The 20,193-nt window shown below is 43.5% G+C and overlaps 1 protein-coding gene across 2 annotated transcripts in view; it reads right to left on the bottom strand.

The window, feature by feature from the left end:
- Positions 1 to 20,193, bottom strand: part of LOC121540354 (RNA polymerase II elongation factor ELL) — a 43,916-nt gene that overhangs the window by 14,360 nt on the left and 9,363 nt on the right. For both annotated transcript variants that reach the window (XM_041849170.2, XM_041849171.1), the window contains exons 2-6: positions 10,494 to 10,538; positions 5,660 to 5,781; positions 4,416 to 4,579; positions 3,684 to 3,934; positions 84 to 208 (exon numbers count right to left, since the gene is read on the bottom strand). In XM_041849170.2, coding sequence (XP_041705104.1) covers positions 84 to 208; positions 3,684 to 3,934; positions 4,416 to 4,579; positions 5,660 to 5,781; positions 10,494 to 10,538 — 707 coding nt within the window. The remainder of the gene's footprint in view (positions 1 to 83; positions 209 to 3,683; positions 3,935 to 4,415; positions 4,580 to 5,659; positions 5,782 to 10,493; positions 10,539 to 20,193) is intronic.

The following is a 20,193-nucleotide window of genomic DNA, read 5'->3' on the forward strand; positions in this document are numbered from 1 at the left end:
CAGTTGTTGACGTGGCGCTACACACAAAAGCATTGGTTTAATATGTGATGTGATATAGTAATAAAGCACCACCTAGCACATACCGAACAAGGATCCTCTTCAGAAGTTGCTGGTCTCCCTCAGTGTAGCCTGGCCAGTCCTTCTGAATGTCCTTAAACAAAGAGTCCTTCAATGTGAAGGTGTTGTCTCTCCCATTTAGGTTAGCCACCTAGAGACAAGTGACAGCAATCAGTGCATTACATTAATGCCATGATGCAGTATTCTAGAAGAATGCATTTCCTAAGCCTATTCTCAAAAAATGCACCATTAATACCCTGCACCACTGGCAGTGACTGACCTGTTTGCAGTGGGCTTCAGTGCTGGCTAGGACTTACCTGTAACCACAGGCTAAGCCCTGGCTCTAAGTGTCTTGGAGGCTTGGGTCCTGTAGGAGGCTTGGGTCCTGTGACTAATTTATCTGTTGTAGGACACTGAGCTCAGAAGGACCCTCGGTCTGCCAAGACCCAATATACCCAACCTGCTGTGAGAGGCATTATACCTTATGAGCATGGGTGTTATAAGAGGGGTGGCACCGGCCTGAAAGATGATTGGCCACCCTTTGTGCCCCCCCCATTCTCATTGGGTCAGAGCGCTGTCAATCTGGCTCAGATTGGAGAGAAAATACAGCATGTTTGTTCTGGCAGTTTAGTGGGCTGGCTTTGGGACCAATGTTCTCTCTAATTATTTTCGGCACCGAGCAAATTTCAGGTCTGCTGAGCGCAAACTTGTACGTTGTGAAAATTCAGTGGAACTTCAATCGTGTGTTCACTGTGAACACAGAGGATGTACCCACTCTGTTAGTTTTAACTAAGGCTGTCCCCGACTAAAAATCGATTGGTCTAAATTTTCAAACGTGTATTTTTCCATATATAAACACATCCTATGTGTTTAAATCAAATCAACTATATGCACTGAGCTTGTCTGACATTTTAAGCGAACTGTTCAATGAAATAATTAAGACACAAAAATGACTAGAGGGAGTCCGACCGCAATTGACTTGATTGTGCCGGGCCTGGCTCAGACTTGCAGCGCTGTGTTAAAAAAAAAAAGAAGACAGCGAGTGACTGACTAGCACTCTCTCTCCTCCTTGCTGCAGCAACCACCACAGAACATCACATTGTGTATCGCGCTGTCTGTGTTGCTGAAGCTGCAACATAATTACAGCCATTTCTGACTGAAAAGTTGTTACCGAAATCCCTCATTTGTTTAGGAAAAACATTCCCTATTCCCTCAACCCTTGCGCTCTTTACGTGACACAGGTATGCATCACATGCATGTGACCAATAGGGCCTGACCTAGGCCAATAGCATATCATAATCACAATTAATAAATGGATTATAACAAACTCTGAACACATAACAGCAAATCGGATGCATAGGACGTAACAAATAAACTCGAAACTGGGGAATGTTTACTGGTTGCTCAGGAGGTAAACGGGAAGTCAGATGTGTGGAATAAATTTGACTAGTTGTGGAAAATAATGGAGATCAAGACAAAGGAGGAGCAAGTGCTGTGTCATATTATGTGTGCCAAACAGGTGCTGTTAGATTACAATACAACTTTTCAGACCGGTCAGAACAATGTAAAAACTAAGCGTACCAGAGTCCGTTGTAACATTTTTTAGTTTTTTTTTGTAAGAACTTTATTACAGCAAAGACTAAAAACAGTCACATTAATTCGTGAATGCAATTTCCGAAATGGAACGGTTTAGGCCTATTTATTATTCACTAATTATTCAATGGTCGCTTTGTCATTTTATTTTAAAACAAACGCTTGATTGCATTTCTAATCATGAATGAATCAAGAATTAACTAATAAATGATTGATTGATACAGTAGCCTATATAAGTATTGAAATATAGGGTAAGTAAGTTACGGTATTAAGACTAAACAGGATGCGCTCTTAGGCCTACAGCTTGATGGTGGTTATACAAGGCTGCTATACTAAGCTACTTTTTGCTACTTGCTCGACTAAAGAAATCTCGGTCGACCAACAGCCTATCGACCAAATAATCGACTAAATGGATCATAATGTAGGCCTACCAGAGTGGCCTACCATAAAAAACTGAGAAAATCTATCCCATAACATTTTAACATGGAAATAGGTGTTCTATCCTTCAGCCTACATTAATAGTGTTCAATGTAGGCCTGCATTCCAAGAGACTTTTGAAAAAACATGCAGGGTTTGACATTAACCTGTTCATCCACTTGTCCTTCAGACAAGGAGGTGACTGAAAATATTGTATTGCGTTTGATGCAAGAAAACACTTTATTCACATATCATCATCATCACCACTACTACAGAGAATCAGACAAAAATGTATGCTACCCTCCGCGTATTGGCTACTTAGTTTATTCAAGCCTGTCTGAAAATACAACACTGCCCCTTTAAGACATAAAAAAGCTCTTTACCTGACTCGCTTTTCAAAGATGTCTAGAAATGTGCTCGTTGGAAGGTTCCACTCCTGCATTGCTGACCATAAATGAGCTATAACTGGGCTAATAACTCCCTAACTAGCAAAGAATATGAACAAATGTGCACACGTGGCTACATGGAGCTCTCGCAAGGATCTCAAAACAAGTGCATCTACTCCTGACCGCTCGTGCCTGTCAATGCAATAGAATCCTACTCCGATGCGCTCTGCAAAATCTCCTGCATAGTTAGTTTTGCATACGAAGTCTTGCATTAGGGTTGGGTGAAAATTGGGGAGACCTCTACGATATGCTACACCAAATATTGCGATATCATCGTTTTGCGCCGTTAATGACTAGATCATTCCAGACAGGCAATTGTTGTGCTTATTTACAATGTAGTGGCATTCTCATTAAATAATCTTAGCATGGTGAAAAAACCATCTTACATAGTTTGTTTTGTTTCGGTATGTTGCATTGAAAGTGGATACTTTTAAATTGATTAGATTACAATTCCCACAGAGGGAAACGTTGATAGTACTGTTTACTAACGTGGAAAAATGAGTGAAGTTCAATCGCGTTCTTCTCTGCGAGGGCTGATTTTTTCAAACGTATAAATGAATTATAGATACACCCCTTGACTCTTGATGAATATGAGCTTAGTTCAACTGTCGTACCCAATCAGAACACAAAATATAAGCTTATTTTAACCCCAATGTTTATAAACGTAAATGTAAACAAACACTGTATAGCCTCAAAACATGGTTAAAACTATCATTTTGATTTCATGAATGGGCAGTCCTTGCATCCATAGCTCTGTCTATGAATTTGAGAGTGGTTACATTTCTCCAGGCCCATCCATCAGCTTTTTAGCAAACCAAACGGCGGGGAGACCACTTTGTTATTGTTTCAACTGCGGATTCTAGCTTTAAAACGTTTAAATTGTATAGAAATGCAGTATATCAGCTTCAGGGGGGGATCCTTGGAGGGGGAGTTACCACTGAACATGTACCTAACTTCAATATTTTCCCTGTTCATTTTCAAATGGATTTATTTGAATAAATTAGGGCAGATACAAATTAACAATACATCGTAGTTTAAGCCAATTTTCAACGCTATTTGTGATACAATTTGCTGATTTCCCATGGCCACCCATGACTGGTTCTTGGTCCCCCCTTGGCCACCCCATAAAAACAAATCCTAGAAACGCCCCTGCCTACGAGTGTGACTAACCTGTTGCAGGAGGCTGTCAAGAGAGTCTTTGTCGAAGGGCAAGAGGCCGTCCTTCTGCAGGCGTAGGATGAGCTCTGGCTTCCTGTAGGGCTTGAGGGCCAGCAGGTGGGTGAGGCGCTCCCTCAGGGGCCTCTGCTGCGCCGTGCTCTTCTTCCCCGTGCTGCTGGAGATGATGACTGGCCGCGAAGTCCGCCGCGACGGAGCGATGTCAGACAGTCCAGGCGCTGGTTTCCGGATCTGCACCTTCTTACCTGAGAATTTTTTTTTTAAAGCAACATTGTTGTGTGTTGAGCCTTTGTGACTTATAACCATGAGAGGTTGGGGTTGTAATGAGGAGTTCTAGGGCCGTGTGAAGTTCTCTTCAACAGAGAAAAGCAAACACCCCCCTAACAGAGAAAAGCAAACACACTCCTATCAGGGTGAACTTCATGAATGAACCAGTTGTCTTTAAAGTCACCACAGTACAAATATTTGAACAAGCTGCTTCCTTGTAAATCAGACACCTGTGAACCTGTGATGGTGTTTCTGTGGTGACTGGGCAGTTAGTTGGTTCTTTGGTTTGGTTCTGAGTCAGAGACATAACTGTGTGAAGCTCTGAGCACCTAACCATCCGGCCAGCCCATAGGGCCTCACACAGGGAACCATGAGCATGCAATTATCCCTACGCTGTGAGCTCAGCCATTTTCACCAGAATTAAGGTAATGTGTAAACAGTAATGTTGAAGGGCCTTACCCACGTATCTCCCCCCAGGCTTGATGACGATAGCACCCCTGCTGCGGGTCTCCTCCTCTGCCTGAGCCATGCTTTGCCTGGCCTTCTGGTAGGAGTCGTCCGTGGCACACACAGTGATCTTGTCCTGGATCCCACCCAGGCAGTCCAGCTGAATGCTCCCTTCACTGGGACAACAGAGGAAGAGACGGTTACACAGAAACAGAGACTAACAGGTCAACTCACTCCCACGCTTTGGGAGATTCTCTTAGCTTCCCTAAAAAAAGTACAAACCTTCAACTTTATAGTAGCTGCATCCAAATGACATTAGCTGACAGTTTGAGGAACATGTAACGAAAACACACTTAATCATTGCTTTTATTGCCTATAAAAAAGACTAGTGAGGAAGTCCATTCAGTATAATTTTTTTAATGTAACAATTTTCTGCCTTAGCCTTGCCTCATGCTGCCCAAAGCACCTTCCCGTGCTAATACTCATGACATACCACTGCCTTGAGGGCACGATCATTTGATTGTCTAGTCAACTGTGGATTCCCACATTATCAAACCAATGTTGCATCAAATCCTATTCTTTCCTGGTTTTCCCTGCCTTTGATTCCTCCTCACTTTGATGACGGTTTGGCAGGGGATGAAATGGAGTTGGCAGCTCTCAGTGGCTCTGCCTCTGGTTTATAGTGGAATTAGAGGCTCATGAGGATCCAGGGCGATGAGTGAACTCCAGCCGACCCAGTCTCTCATTAGAAATGGTTGAGGACATGATGGGTGTTAAAAAACGAGATAGTCAGAGCCGGGACTCAGTTCCTCTTCTTCCACCTCAATACGCAGACATCTGGCCCAATTCAATTAATTTGCTCAACATTTGTCTTTGATCAGACTGGGAGGCAAATAGGACAGAGAGCACACTTGAGAGCAGATGGCACTCACTCTGCACCAAAGCCTGTGATCAGGAAGTCCTCCTCCAAAACATCTTTCAGAACTCTCCTAATCCAGTTCAGCTCTTAACCATGTTAACAAACTCCTCCGTTTGCAAACAAACAGTCACTCATAAATTTAGCCTGTCCAAATATACATTTTTCAAACCTACTGACAGAGTGGAATCATGGTAGCTTAATTCCAAAACAGAATTCATATGAAATAAACAGTGTCAACTGTGTTTGCATGCATTAATGCTTATTATGCGCGTATGTGAGTGATGCATGTGTCGTATGTCAAAGAGAGGATGAGGACAGTGCCTCTGTGCTCACTCACCTGGTGATGTACTGCTGAATGCAGTCGAAGCTGCCCTGTGGGTTGTCTCTACCCACATTGGACAAGTAGAAAGTAAACGTCCGCAGCTCATTCGGATTTTCCGACCGTGGTATTGAGATTTTCTGTGGACGGAGGAGAAATTTATAAATCAATGGCCGACATTCTTCCCGAGAGTGCATTTAAATGATCAATATAGGAAAGGTCATCCATAATCTGTTCCATTCAATACGTCCAGCAGCTGATGTGACAGATTTAGAGAACAGATCTAACAGTGTTGTCTGCTGAACATGTCACTCGGGTGCCCTTCCAGATACAGTAAAACCACTCACCGCCACCCTGTAATTTATTAGCAATATAGTGGACTGTGCACACTAACATGTCGGTGAGGAATACTAGGCCTCTATTAGTAGAATAGGGATTCATGTAAGCTCTAGAAATTAAACCTCAAATCTACAATGTTGTTTGAATCCCTCGGAGCATGCCCCAGGCCCATCAGGTGTTCTGACAGTGAATAAAGTTGTATAGCCAACAACAGCATTACAACAGTAAACCTACCTCACCACCCTGTAACTAATGAGCAACATACATGTAACTGCCAGAAAATAAAGGAAACCAACAAAGTGTCAGTAGGGCGTTGGGCCACCACAAGTGAGAACAGCTTCATTGCGCCTTGGCATAGATTCTACTCTGTCTGAAACTCTATTGGAGGGATGCGACACCATTCTTCCACAACAAATTCCATCATTTGGTGTTTTGTTGATGGTGGTGGAAAACGCTGTCTCAGGCGCCGCTCCAGATCAGGTGACTGAGACACACACACTCTTTAAACCCCCTATGCTCCTTTGAAGACCCCTATTTCAAAGTCACTGAGATCTCTTCTTCTATGGGCAACTGGGCATTTTTATACATCACCCTAAGCATGATGGGATGTTAAGTACTTAATTAACTCAGGAACCACACCTGTGTGGAACCACCTGCTTTCAATATACTTTGTATCCCTCAATTACTCAAGTGTTTCCTTTATTTTGGCAGTTACCTGTATGTGTACTGTAAAAACAAAATGTACAGTATAGGTAGTTGTCTATCAGGCCTGCATGGTGGCGATGTGGGAGGATGATGAGTAACAGGGTGAGGCTTGAGGCTAAGAGACAGACTGCATGACTGAGCTAGGCTAGCCCACAAGTCCCCCCTGTTCCGTCACATTCTGCTGGTTTAACTGGTAATGTAAGTAAATGTAACACAGGTAGCTAATTGTTACCCATAGGTATTTATGAAGTAGTCACGCCTCCTTAGCCATAATTGCTCTACTGCTCCCACGTTACAGGTGTTGCTTCTAGGCAAACTTGGGAATGAGTGAAATTACAGCCTAGACTACTGCCCAGCGCTGAGGCCCAAAGGCCTCAATCACAGGGGCCCGATTCCAATATCCCTAGACAGGTGTTGTTGAGCTTTCAGAGTTCAGTTTTCAGTAAAACACCCCGTAATCTTCTTCGAGCAACAGTGAGTAGGCTAAACTGGCAGTGAGAGGATCGAGAAATGAAGACCGATTTTAAAGCCATACGCCTCCCTGTCCTACATTGGAAAACAAATGCTAGAATTTGGGCTTGGACTCCCATGAGAGGAAGGAAATGCTAAACCAATGCCTGATGGGGTAGCTGGTAGCTGGGTATGTGAGCAAGCCTGACTCGTCTAACAGGAGTGGAGCTCCGAGCTTGAGAGAAGGGCAGAGTGCTGGCTGGGGTAGAGCGAGACAGGGCCAGGGGAGAGGGCTGTGTTGTTGGGAGTTCTGGCAGGCTGGCTGGCTGAGCAGGCTGACCCCTGGCCTGGTCTGTTGGCTCCCTGCAGTTGATATACTCAAAGGCTGCTATCTCGGTCTCGCTCCCTCTCGCTAGCAGCCTAGCTCGGTTTCCCAAGGTCCTAACACGTGTGGAGCCTGCAGGTGGCCAACTATAAATAAACACTGGGGTCTCGGTTACGTGAGACGCTCAGCCTCAGCTCCAGTACAAACCTGCCTTTTATACTCCACATGAAGAGAACTAGCCTTTCATAGTGCAGAGTTTTCAACCCATTGCCTTGTGTGTTTATACGAAACTCTGAATGGGATTAGACCCATTTTCGTAATGTCCAACTGAAGCAGCCTGGATATTACAATAATCTTACTTTATAAGAAGAAAACATTCAAACGTTCAGCTGAATATCATCAATTCACCACTTCCTGATAACTGCGGTGACTGCAGATGTGCACACCACAGACACTCCTCTCAGCAGTAAGAGTAAGTTGATCTCACACACACACAATTTACAAGGGTAGTGCGTGTGTGTGTGTAACCTGCGATGATTAAGAGGCAGTGGGAATCACTGGAAGGCCAAGGAGGGGTGAGTCAGTCTGATACAGTAAAGGATGACAGAGTCAGGCCTGGCTGTGGCTGTGGGCTGACTGAGGCTCCACATGCCCTGATCCCAATGCAGGCAGGCCGGGGCCAACCAACCAACAGTACTGCTGCAGCAATGGGCTACTGCCTGAGCCTACTGGCAGTTATCTATGGACACTGGAACTTCACACAGACATTACAGTCAGGTGGTGAATTACTACCCTCTTAAAAATACTTATTTATCCACATAAAAACCAGCGAGCCTCAAACCCACACAGCATCTAGCCATAATCAAACAGTCGGTTTGGAAGCAGCCTTCTCTCAGAGGAAATGCCAAGCCAAAAGGATGCATTTTATTACCAAAACATGCACTCAAATGAAAAACAGGGAGCATGGAAAGAGGGGTAGTTCATCCTCAACAAAAAGCCGAATGAACAGCACACTCCAGTGCACCCTCTCCACCAGACAGACACGGTCACCCACCCTACCCCCTCTCCCATCTGAAAAGCGAATGGATTTTAACAGCCATTTCCAATCCCCTTCTCTCTCTGCCTCCAGCTCCCCTCATCCCCTCTCATTTTGCACAGTCCTGCAAACAAAGGCTCTTTTCAGGCCGGGGGCACTCGAGAAGACTGGCCCTTCACAGCGGCTCCTCTGGTGTCCTCCTCAGCGCTGTAATTAATGAAACAGCTGAGGGAGAGGCCGTGCAAAGCAGGGGGCATTCATCGCTGGCACAGGCCTGTCCTCCTTGCCAAATACAGCCAGACACACAGCCTGAGGAACACTGACACACACTCTGTCGTCCACACACACAGGAATTTACCTTCCCTGGCCTGTTTACCTTCCCTGAATATTTTTTTGAGCTGGTTCTATTATGCCACCTTGACCCTGGAAGTGGCTGTGAATGAAAGCTCTGCCAATATGAATGAATGTAAATGCTATGGTCACACTGAGCAGCCAACACATCATTTAGCAGCTTTCCCCTTCACTCCCCCGCTCTCATTAGCATTCCAGTAAACTAATAGAACAGGTTCACATCCCGCCCAGTCATGATTCAGCCATTAAACACATGCATAATTCAGCACTTCAAACACCCAGTAAAAACACCATATTTTCTAACCATCTGATCTCTCAAGTTGACGGGAGCAATTACTGATCCCTCCCGCTCCCACTAGAAGCATATGAGTCAGGAGGGGAAGACAGGCATCTGATGGAGATATAACTACCATATGAAGAACGCAGAAGCTTCAACACACTCCAGCTTTATCAAATATTAGACTGAGGGTTTCAAGTGAATGTCACGTGCACAAGTAGTGCCTTTATGGTAAGCGCTAAACCCAACCATACAGAAATCAATATCAATGTAGTACTAAAAATAACATAAGGGAGAACAAAAAACACAAAAATAAGAACACGAGAAGTAAGCTATATACAGGGTCAGTTCCAATACCATATTTACAATGGTTAATTAAAGACAAAGACATGGTCGTGCATTTCTTCAAATGAGAGCAAAGACTGTTCAAGATATTTAAAGCACAATCCAATGGACACTGAAACCTTTGACTCTGTAACCACGTTAGACTCTGGATTGCATGTGACTCTCACTGGATTGCTAGGACCCACCTACCTTCTGTACATGGTACTGTTCAGACACCCCACCTAGCTTTAGCTTATCTAGGCCTAAACAGTACTGATTATCCAAACAATATAAATTAGACAAGTTAGCAACATCTGTGGCACCGCTCCAGTTTATGTTCTGATGTCTGAAATGAAAACAAATACATTAAATCTAATCTATACTGTAAACAGTGTAAATGTCACTAACAATGAGGCAAGACGGTAATACTTTTCAAACAGTATTGTGTGACTATTAGAATGTGGCTGCTCCACTGTGACTCACATTAGTGAGGGTTTGTTTGATGGAGAGATTTTGGACCAGCAGCGCTAAATGTCTGGAATGCATACAGTACTGCTCATACGGAGAATGACAATGCTCGCCTTAGAGAAAATCTATTTATTTCTACGGGGCTAATTTGTACAGGCTGATGCTGCTCATACTAGAAGAGCATGTGATGGGGCTTGTCTGGGTCTGGATAGTGTATCCAGACGAGTTCCTTGTCTCTCACAAAGGAGAACTTCTTTCTGTCTGTCTACCCTGTGAGGGGAATATCTAGGCTGGCTAGTATAGCCGCAGATGTAATTGCAGCCACGCATGTCGCTGCCAAAATATGACAGGAAATCTAATCCTGCCAGTCACTCGCAGACAACAAATACAGCTCACTGCAGCTACAGAGGCAGTCTAGTCAGTACTTGATTATACACACACAGAACACAGTCCCTGAGTTAATTATTTACCAATAGAAAAATTCTGTGGTGCAAACTCATCATTTGCAGACAGTGATCACATAATTTTACTCCGATAGATACAAAATAGGGTTTTTTTAAACTTGAAATGCACTTACCCCTTGGTTTCCAGTAAATCGGATCAGCGGTTGTGAAGACAGGCCCTGAGAGAGATAGAGGACAAATAAACAGTCACAATGAAAACTGATCCTACTGAACAAATGGATTTAGTCAGTCAAACTTCATAGATCCTGCTTGGTGGGCAAAAAAGTGGACTGTTCAGTAAAGCCCATTCAGGAGACAGGCACATTAAAACAGTATAAACACTGTGCACTACAAGAGAAATCTAACTACATCCAAATTACCACCGTATTACCATTATGAATCTTTAACTAGTCTAAGCATACAGAAACCATATGAGTAATCTTGATAATCTAGTTCAGCTGTCCTTTATGATGGGACTAATCTGTCAAGCAGCGTCACTTTTCCCACAGCAACAACAGGTGAGGAAGTAGTCTTTCTCCCATATGCGTACTACTCACAGCGGACCACTGCTAGCATGGAACTTTTAAAAATGGTCATTTCTGGATGAGGTAAAAACCTTTTGTATTACACATGAAGCACTCAGTTTAGAGTTTTTTTTTTTTTTTTTTCAGAATTGCCTCGCTGTGCTGCTCCAACTAGCCTCCTCTCTCTTTCTAAATGTTGTGGCCTTGACATCGCTCAACCCAGTATACCATGCCTCTAGAGGGTGACAGGATTTAAATGCAAAGCAAGCAGCAGGCCATCCACGTTTTCATATTTCACCTACATTAGGCACATGGGCAGACAAACACAATTACACACACAGGCATATCCTGCAAAATAATCTGTACACATAAGAAGCAGCTTGCTTGTTGCTCTGCAGTAAAATAAAATGTGTGGTGTCCTCATTTGTTTTTCATCACTCAGGCTATTCAGTGCAACAGCCAGCAGTTGGTACACTGCCAGCCAATCAGAATGGTGTTCCTGGTGCTGCCATTTTTTGTTGTTGATATTTTCCACTGTTAGCAGCCACCAGATGAGGCTCAGATAAATATGGTGAAATTATGGGGGACAAACAGTAAATCAATCAAAACTCCCTAGATGTTTGCAAACCACATGCATAAAAGCAGATGAGCAATGAGCATAAGACTTGCCTGATCACAATGTACTCAACAGCACAGCCAATCATATGATTTGCATAATGACATAGGTAGACTAGAGAAAGTGAAATCAGTTGTGTGAATAGCCATGTGAATTACCTCATCAAAAGCCTAACAAAAAAGTTAGTTGTGAGCAAAATAACTTTGGTAAACAACAACTTCTACACAAACTTCTATCCATAGCACGTGAGGTTCTGGAACGCCATCACAGTGTAATCATCCATTTAATCTACAAGCCTGACCGTGTCCGAATGTGTGGGAGAAAAAGAAGATGGTTTAAGAACAGACGCTGGTGTTGAACTCAAAACAAGTGTCCCCTTTCACCTAAAGTAAACCTTTAAACCTATTACACAATGGGTTACACTGCTAAAGAAGCAACGGTCTGCAGCACAGCAGACCGCTGGGCACGTCAGCGTATAGCTTACTCTATCAAGTCAAGCAGACCTAGCCATAAACATACCACTACTGAGGAAACCATTGGTTGTATGATAGGAGACTATACAGGAGCATAACATGATTTGCTTGATAGGAGACAAAGCACAAAATGTTTTCCACTAATCATGGCCAAGCCTCAGTAAGATAGCCTGCCCATCACCAGACATAAATGGACTGAATAAAGGAACTATATTCTGAGGGAATATGCCTGACAACTCTGACAAGCAATAGAGGAAGTCCCTCTGGTTTCCTTCCTCATTGACACTTCTGGAGATCACATGAGAACCAGGAAGAGGCCAGCCTGCCTGGAGCACAGAGGGGCCTTTGGAAAGAGTAGGGTGATGCTGCCATTGAGGGGATGGTGGCACTGCAGAACATCCAACGACTAACACTGAGCCACAGAACTCACTCACACTGGTAGCTGTGGACATGGCACTTCTTGAACAGGGTAGCCCCTGGTCTGTGGACTTTCCCATTACTCACTGTGAAATACAGGTTGTAGTTCTATGAATTTCTTCTTCATTTTCTTGACACACATCTGTGTGTTCAGATTCCCCCATTGCCACATCCGTATTATAGGGCTGATTCCGACCAGAGTTAAGTGCACATAAACGGAACACAATTCCCTTTTTATGTACCTTTTTCTCCACGCGTATTCTGACCTTAAACTTAAGCATGAGATTAGCATGCTTTTCACCCGCTATTCGTTTTGGGTGGAGATCAAAGAAATGAAGGTGTGGCGGAGGTGTCTACAGATACACCGTATTCTGACCTTGACTTAATTCCCCTCATAATTCCACCACCTTTACACACAATGAATAAGGTCGACCGTCAGTTACACCAACATACATTTATAACTTTATCCTTAGTTTCCTTACATTTTGCATCATTCCATTACATCGTTAATTTACCTTTCTTTTCTCTGTCAAGTTTGTGTGGTTGTGCGTCAATCAAAACGCATAAAAATACAACTCTTGCCTTTACTGGCTAGTCTAAAACCCAGAACTAGGAGCCAGAGCACTAGGTATGGGGAGGATGTCAGATTCTCTAGGACATTTGGAAAGGGGACATGTTTTTTTTATCCAGGGAGGGTCTTCTTCAGACAGCAACTCTCCCAACAAATCATGAGTTTGGGTATACAGGGCTTAAAATGCAGGCGGGAATTGTGCTCATGTTTAGCTAGGGCAACAAGTGGATACAGCAGTAAAGTCACTGGTGACGTGCGTCCCATTTCCAACTGACGCCGGAACTTCTACAGACATGTAACCTGGAATATTGGTGCATTGTGGGAGGCAACCAGTCTGTCTAGAGAGACTATTTCCTGAGATCTAGTTTTACCTAGACCTGTGCTCAGTCTGAACCAACCAGCCAGCCAGACCTGCCCTTTAATGGAGCATGCACGTTCTGTTAACCCCACCGCTGCAACGTAAAACAGAGCTCCCCCATCCACTGACAGAGTGCAACACTCACCCTGTTCATTTGAATGGGCTGCTGACATGTCACTATTCTCTGGGACTAGAGCCAAGAATGTTCCAGAGCTAACCTTAGGACAGAGTGTGGCTCCTGACCAGGCCATGGACGTTCACAACACTGGAGAACGGCCACCAGCTGGTGTCACACAAATAAGAGAAATCTCAACGAGTCTAGGCCCAAGATTACTCTCTGGGGCGTACCTTTGCATGACGAAGACAAAGCTAGAACAGAGAGTTGGGGTAGGGCTGGGCGATATATCTAATTAATTAGATTCATTCAAACGTATGTTTATGCGCGATATTCCAAATGCCTGTATCGCAAGAATCAAGTTTGATGTTTTATATGAGCGTTTATGTCCGCTTGTTCTCATGTCTTTTTGAACTCGTCTCCTTCGCGCCCTCTGTGCTGTGTGCACCTTCCTATTTAAACCAGTGATCTGTATATAAATGACGAGATGCTCACGTCTCCGCCCTAACAATGGGAGTCGTTTTCCTAAAGGCGGGAAGGCAGGCAACAAGCTTAGGTCCAAAATAAGACCATAGAAACACATTGGGCTTATTTTGGACACATTCTGGCGAGACACACACACACCAAGCCCCTACCCGTCACTCAAAACAACAAAGATGACAAGTGGTTTCAACTCGGTATTTGCGTTGCAGGTTTGATCCAAAATAATTGGTCATACGGACACAAACACATTGAGACATTATTTTACTGTAATAGAGGAGAAGTTAGAAAGGCTAACGATACCCTTTTTATATGTCTCAACTGTTCAAATTGCGCACAGAGCAGACACTACTAAAACAGGATTATCAATGAACATTTAATTCTGGAAAATTAATGCTCGCAGTTTGTCGCGCGCCCACATCCCGCAAGCAGCATTTTAACCAAAAAACGTTTACTGTCTAGTCTGTTTTATAAACTCGTTCTCATTCTGAGAAATAAGATAGGCCACTTGATTTCAACATCTGAAAAAGGTGGACAGGCTAACATGCTGTTCAAACAGTTGGAGAAGGGTGTGTTCATAATAATTCAACTGTTTTGCCTTATTAGATAGCAAATAGATCCAAATTGGCTAAACTTGAAATATAAAGATTAGCTGGCTACTCACTAGCACGTGGGCTTGTCCTTGACAGATTGTTTATGAGACGTGTACATTTTTTATAATGTCTGCTACAAGAAGTTAGCAATTATTTGTGAATGTGCATTATGCATGGTTCTGGTGAAATTTGTAAAAACATAAATGCATTTTTAATAGACTTACTTTGAAAGCCAGATCAGTAATTGCAAAAAAGCAGGTAAAACTATTTTGATAAAATAATGAATTGTTAGAGGGAATTGTTAGTGGGTTGTGGAAGACTTACAGTGCGTTCAGAAAGTATTCATACCCCTTGACTGATTCCACATTTTGTTGTGTTACAGCTTGAATTTAAACTGGATTAAATTGATGTTTTTCCTCACCCATCTACACGCAATACCACATAATGACAAAGTGAAAAGTCTAAGAGCTTTGCACACCTGGATTGTACAATATTTCCACATTACTATTTTAAATTCTTCAAGGATCTACACAAAATACTCTGAAATGTGAATAAATGTATGTATAAAACAATAATTGATTGATTATATACAGTTGAAGTCGGAAGTTTACATACACCTTAGCCAAATACATTTCAACTCAGTTTTAAAACAATTCCTGACATTTAATCCTAGTAAAAATTACCTGTCTTAGGTCAGTTAGGATCACCACTTTATTTTAAGAATGTGAAATGTCAGAATAATAGTAGAGAGAATTATTTATTTCAGCTTTTATTTCTTTCATCACATTCCCAGTGGGTCAGAAGTTTACATATACTCAATTAGTATTTGGTAGCATTACCTTTAAATTGTTTAACTTGGGTCAAACGTTTTGGGTAGCCTTCCACAAGCTTCCCACAATACGTTGGGTGACTTTTGGTCCATTCCTCCTGACAGAACTGGTGTAACTGAGTCAGGTTTGAAGGCCTCCTTGCTCGCACACGCTTTTTCAGTTCTGCCCACACATTTTCTATAGGTTTGAGGTCAGGGCTTTGTGATGGCAACTCCAATACCTTGACTTTGTTGTCCTTAAGCCATTTTGCCACAACTTTGGAAGTATGCTTGGGGTCATTGTCCATTTGGAAGACCCATTTGCGACCAAGCTTTAACTTCCTGACTGATGTCTTGAGATGTTGCTTAAATATATCCACATAATTTTCCTTCCTCATGATGCCATCTATTTTGTGAAGTGGACCAGTCCCTCCTGCAACAAAGCACCCACACAGCATGATGCTGCCACCCCCGTGCTTCACGGTTGGGATGGTGTTCTTCGGCTTGCAAGCAACCCCCTTTTTCCTCCAAACATAACGATGGTCATTATGGCCAAACAGTTCTATTTCTGTTTCATCAGACCAGAGGACATTTCTCCAAAAAGTATGATCTTTGTCCCCATGTGCAGTTGCAAACCGTAGTCTGGCTTTTTTATGGCGGTTCTGGAGCAGTGGCTTCTTCCTTGCTGAGCGGCCTTTCAGGTTATGTCGATATAGGACTTGTTTTACTGTGGATATAGATACTTTTGTACCTGTTTCCTCCAGGATCTTCACAAGGTCCTTTACTGTTGTTCTGGGATTGATTTGCACTTTTCGCACCAAAGTACGTTCATCTCTAGGAGACAGAATGAGTCTCCTTCCTGAGCGGTATGACGGCTGTGTGGTCCCATGGTGTTTATACTTGCGTACTATTGTTTGTACAGATGAACGTGGTACCTTCAGGCATTTGGAAATTGCTCCCAAGGATGAACCAGACATGTGGAGGTCTAGAATTTATTTTCTGAGGTCTTGGCTGATTTCTTTTCATTTTCCCATGATGTCAAGCAAAGAGGCACTGAGTTTGAAGGTAGGCCTTGAAATACATCCACAGGTACACAGCCAATCGACTCAAATTATGTCAATTAGCCTATCAGAAGCTTCTAAACCACGACATCATTTTCTGGAATTTTCCACGCTGTTTAAAGGCACAGGCAACTTAGTGTATGTAAACTTCCCACTGGAAATGTGATAGTGACTTATAAGTGAAATAATCTGTCTGTAAACAATAGCGGAAAAAATTACTTGTGTCATGCACAAAGTAGATGTCCTAACAGACTTGCCCAAACTATAGTTTGTTAACAAGAAATGTGTGGAGTGGTTGAAAAACGAGTTTTAATGACTCCAACCTAAGCGCATGTAAACTTCCGACTTCAACTGTAAGTACTAAAACACAGAGTCAATACATATTATAATCACCTTTGAAAGCGATTACAGCTGCAAGTCTTTCTGGGTAAGTCGCTATGAGCTTTGCACACCTGGACTGTACAATAATTGCACATTATTCTTTAAAAAATGTTTTAACCTCTGTCAAGTTGGTTGTTGATCATTGCTAGACAGCCATTTTCAAGTCCTGCCATTGATTTTCAAGCCAATTTAAGTCAAAACTGTAACTAGACCACTCAGGAACATTCAATGTTGTCTTGGTAAACAACTCCAGTGAATATTTGGCCTTGTTTTAGGCTATTGTCCTGTTGAAAGGTGAATTTGTATCCCAGTGTCTGTTGAAAAGCAGACCACCAGGTTTTCCTACAGGATTTTACCTGTGCTTAGCTCTATTCCGTTTATTTTTATCCTAAAGAACTTTGTAGTCCTTGCCGATGACAAGCAAACCCATAACATGATGCAGCCACCACCATGCTTGTTGAATTTGACACAAACATAACGCTTTGTATTCAGGACATAAAGTTAATTTCTTTGCCACATTTTTTGCAGTTTTACTTTAGTGCCTTATTGCAAACAGAATGCATGTTTTAGAATATTTGTATTCTGTACAGGCTTCCTTCTTTTCCCTCTGTCAATTAGGTTAGTATTGTGGAGTAACTACAATGTTGTTGATCCATCCTCAGTTCTTTCCTATCACAGCCATTAAACTTTGTAACTGTGTTAAATTCACCATTGGCCTCGGTGAAATCCCTGAGTTTTTCTCCTTCCTCTCCGGCAACTGAGTTAGGAAGCATGCATGTATCTTTGTAGTGACTGGGTGTATTGATACACCATCCAAAGTGTAAATAACATCACCATGCTCAAAGGGATATTAAAATGTCCGTTTTTTTTTATACCCATCTATCAATAGGTGCCCTTTGCGAGGCATTGGAAAACCTCCCTGGTCTTTGTTTGAAATTCACTGCTCATATGATGGACCTTACAGATAATTGTATCTGTGGTGTACAGAGATGAGGTAGTTATTCAAAATTCATGTTAAAAACACTATTGTTGCACAGAGTGAGTCCATGAAACTTGTGACTTGAACACATTTTTACTTCTGAATTTATTTTTTACGCTTGCCATAAAGGGGTTGAATACTTATTGATTGAGGGATGGTGATCCTTCAACATTCACCTGTTGTTGGCAGTTTAATGAGTGGTTTGGACACTGGGAAGTTCTTGATGTGCAGACTAGTTGGCAAAATATCAACAGTCTCAGGTTATCTGCATGCGAAGAGATATGGCAGATTACATATACAGACCGTGCCAAAGCAAAGACACAGCACAATGTTTTCACCGGTGCCTTCCCCTTTTAAAGTTAGCCCTAGATTCTAGTTGGATTACAGTCCTGCAATAGAATAGACAAGAATAGCGAGTTCTAATCCCCATCCACAGGACCTGCCGGTAACCAGACCATCCACAGGACCTGCCGGTAACCAGACCATCCACAGGACCTGCCGGTAACCAGACCATCCACAGGACCTGCCGGTAACCAGACCATCCACAGGACCTGCCGGTAACCAGACCATCCACAGGACCTGCCGGTAACCAGACCATCCACAGGACCTGCCGGTAACCAGACCATCCACAGGACCTGCCGGTAACCAGACCATCCACAGGACCTGCCGGTAACCAGACCATCCACAGGACCTGCCGGTAACCAGACCATCCACAGGACCTGCCGGTAACCAGACCATCCACAGGACCTGCCGGTAACCAGACCATCCACAGGACCTGCCGGTAACCAGACCATCCACAGGACCCGGCCGTAACCAGACCATCCACAGGACCTGCCGGTAACCAGACCATCCACAGGACCTGCCGGTAACCAGACCATCCACAGGACCTGCCGGTAACCAGACCATCCACAGGACCTGCCGGTAACCAGACCATCCACAGGACCTGCCGGTAACCAGACCATCCACAGGACCTGCCGGTAACCAGACCATCCACAGGACCTGCCGGTAACCAGACCATCCACAGGACCTGCCGGTAACCAGACCATCCACAGGACCTGCCGGTAACCAGACCATCCACAGGACCTGCCGGTAACCAGACCATCCACAGGACCTGCCGGTAACCAGACCATCCACAGGACCTGCCGTAACCAGACCATCCACAGGACCTGCCGGTAACCAGACCATCCACAGGACCTGCCGGTAACCAGACCATCCACAGGACCTGCCGGTAACCAGACCATCCACAGGACCTGCCGGTAACCAGACCATCCACAGGACCTGCCGGTAACCAGACCATCCACAGGACCCGCCGGTAACCAGACCATCCACAGGACCTGCCGGTAACCAGACCATCCACAGGACCTGCCGGTAACCAGACCATCCACAGGACCTGCCGTAACCAGACCATCCACAGGACCTGCCGGTAACCAGACCATCCACAGGACCTGCCGTAACCAGACTATCCACAGGACCTGCCGGTAACCAGACCATCCACAGGACCTGCCGGTAACCAGACCATCCACAGGACCTGCCGGTAACCAGACCATCCACAGGACCTGCCGGTAACCAGACCATCCACAGGACCTGCCGGTAACCAGACCATCCTAGGACTAAAATGTCACGGGGTCGTTAGGAGGGCTACTCCTAAAACACTGCAGGCCTCAATTTTCACTGTGCATTTTGCATCAAATCAACATGCCTATAGATAATCTCAACAGTGCAGTGATGTGTTTCCCTCATTACCTCTCCAGGGAGACAACTTGCACTACTATAAATACTACATTTAATGTAACATCAATGCTCACAAAAATCAATGAGGATCGTTGTGTTGGCTTTGAATCACGTCAAAGGAGTCTCCAAAGACTTTTTGAATCTTGGCACATGTCTTTGAAATAAACATGTTTTTAAATGGAAATCAAGTTAGGCTATATAAAATTGCTAAATGTATCAAACCACATTAAAACAGCAAAAATTATGATTGACTGCAGATGAGGCTCAGTTTCCACATGGAAATGTGTTTTAGAAATGTCAGTGACGTAGCACCATATTTCCAATCCTTGGGAAGATCTGTGTAACACTAAATCAACACACTACAGGACATTAGGCTAGTTTGCAACAGCTGTCTGCAGAGGAATTGAGCAATCATAAATTCCTTTTAAAAAAAGTCCGCTGGAAAGTGAAGGTGAGAATTTCTATGAAGCTTCTACAATCAGCTGAAATTGGAACTTGATAGTCTACATCATCTTTATTTACTTTGAGAAATCACCCAATGCCTCCAAAAAAAGGTAAACAGTTGGGAGTTCCAGTTGTAGGTAGGAGCAAGGGAAAACTATTCAACATGTGACAGACAGAGCACCAGCCAACTCTAACTTGAAATATCAGCGCAAGTCAAATCAAATTACCCACATAATACCATCCAACTATGTGACATTAACTAAACCTGTGACACGAGAGTAAG

Source organism: Coregonus clupeaformis, chromosome 26 (genome assembly GCF_020615455.1).
Source record: "Coregonus clupeaformis isolate EN_2021a chromosome 26, ASM2061545v1, whole genome shotgun sequence".
NCBI classification, from domain to species: Eukaryota; Metazoa; Chordata; class Actinopteri; order Salmoniformes; family Salmonidae; genus Coregonus; species Coregonus clupeaformis.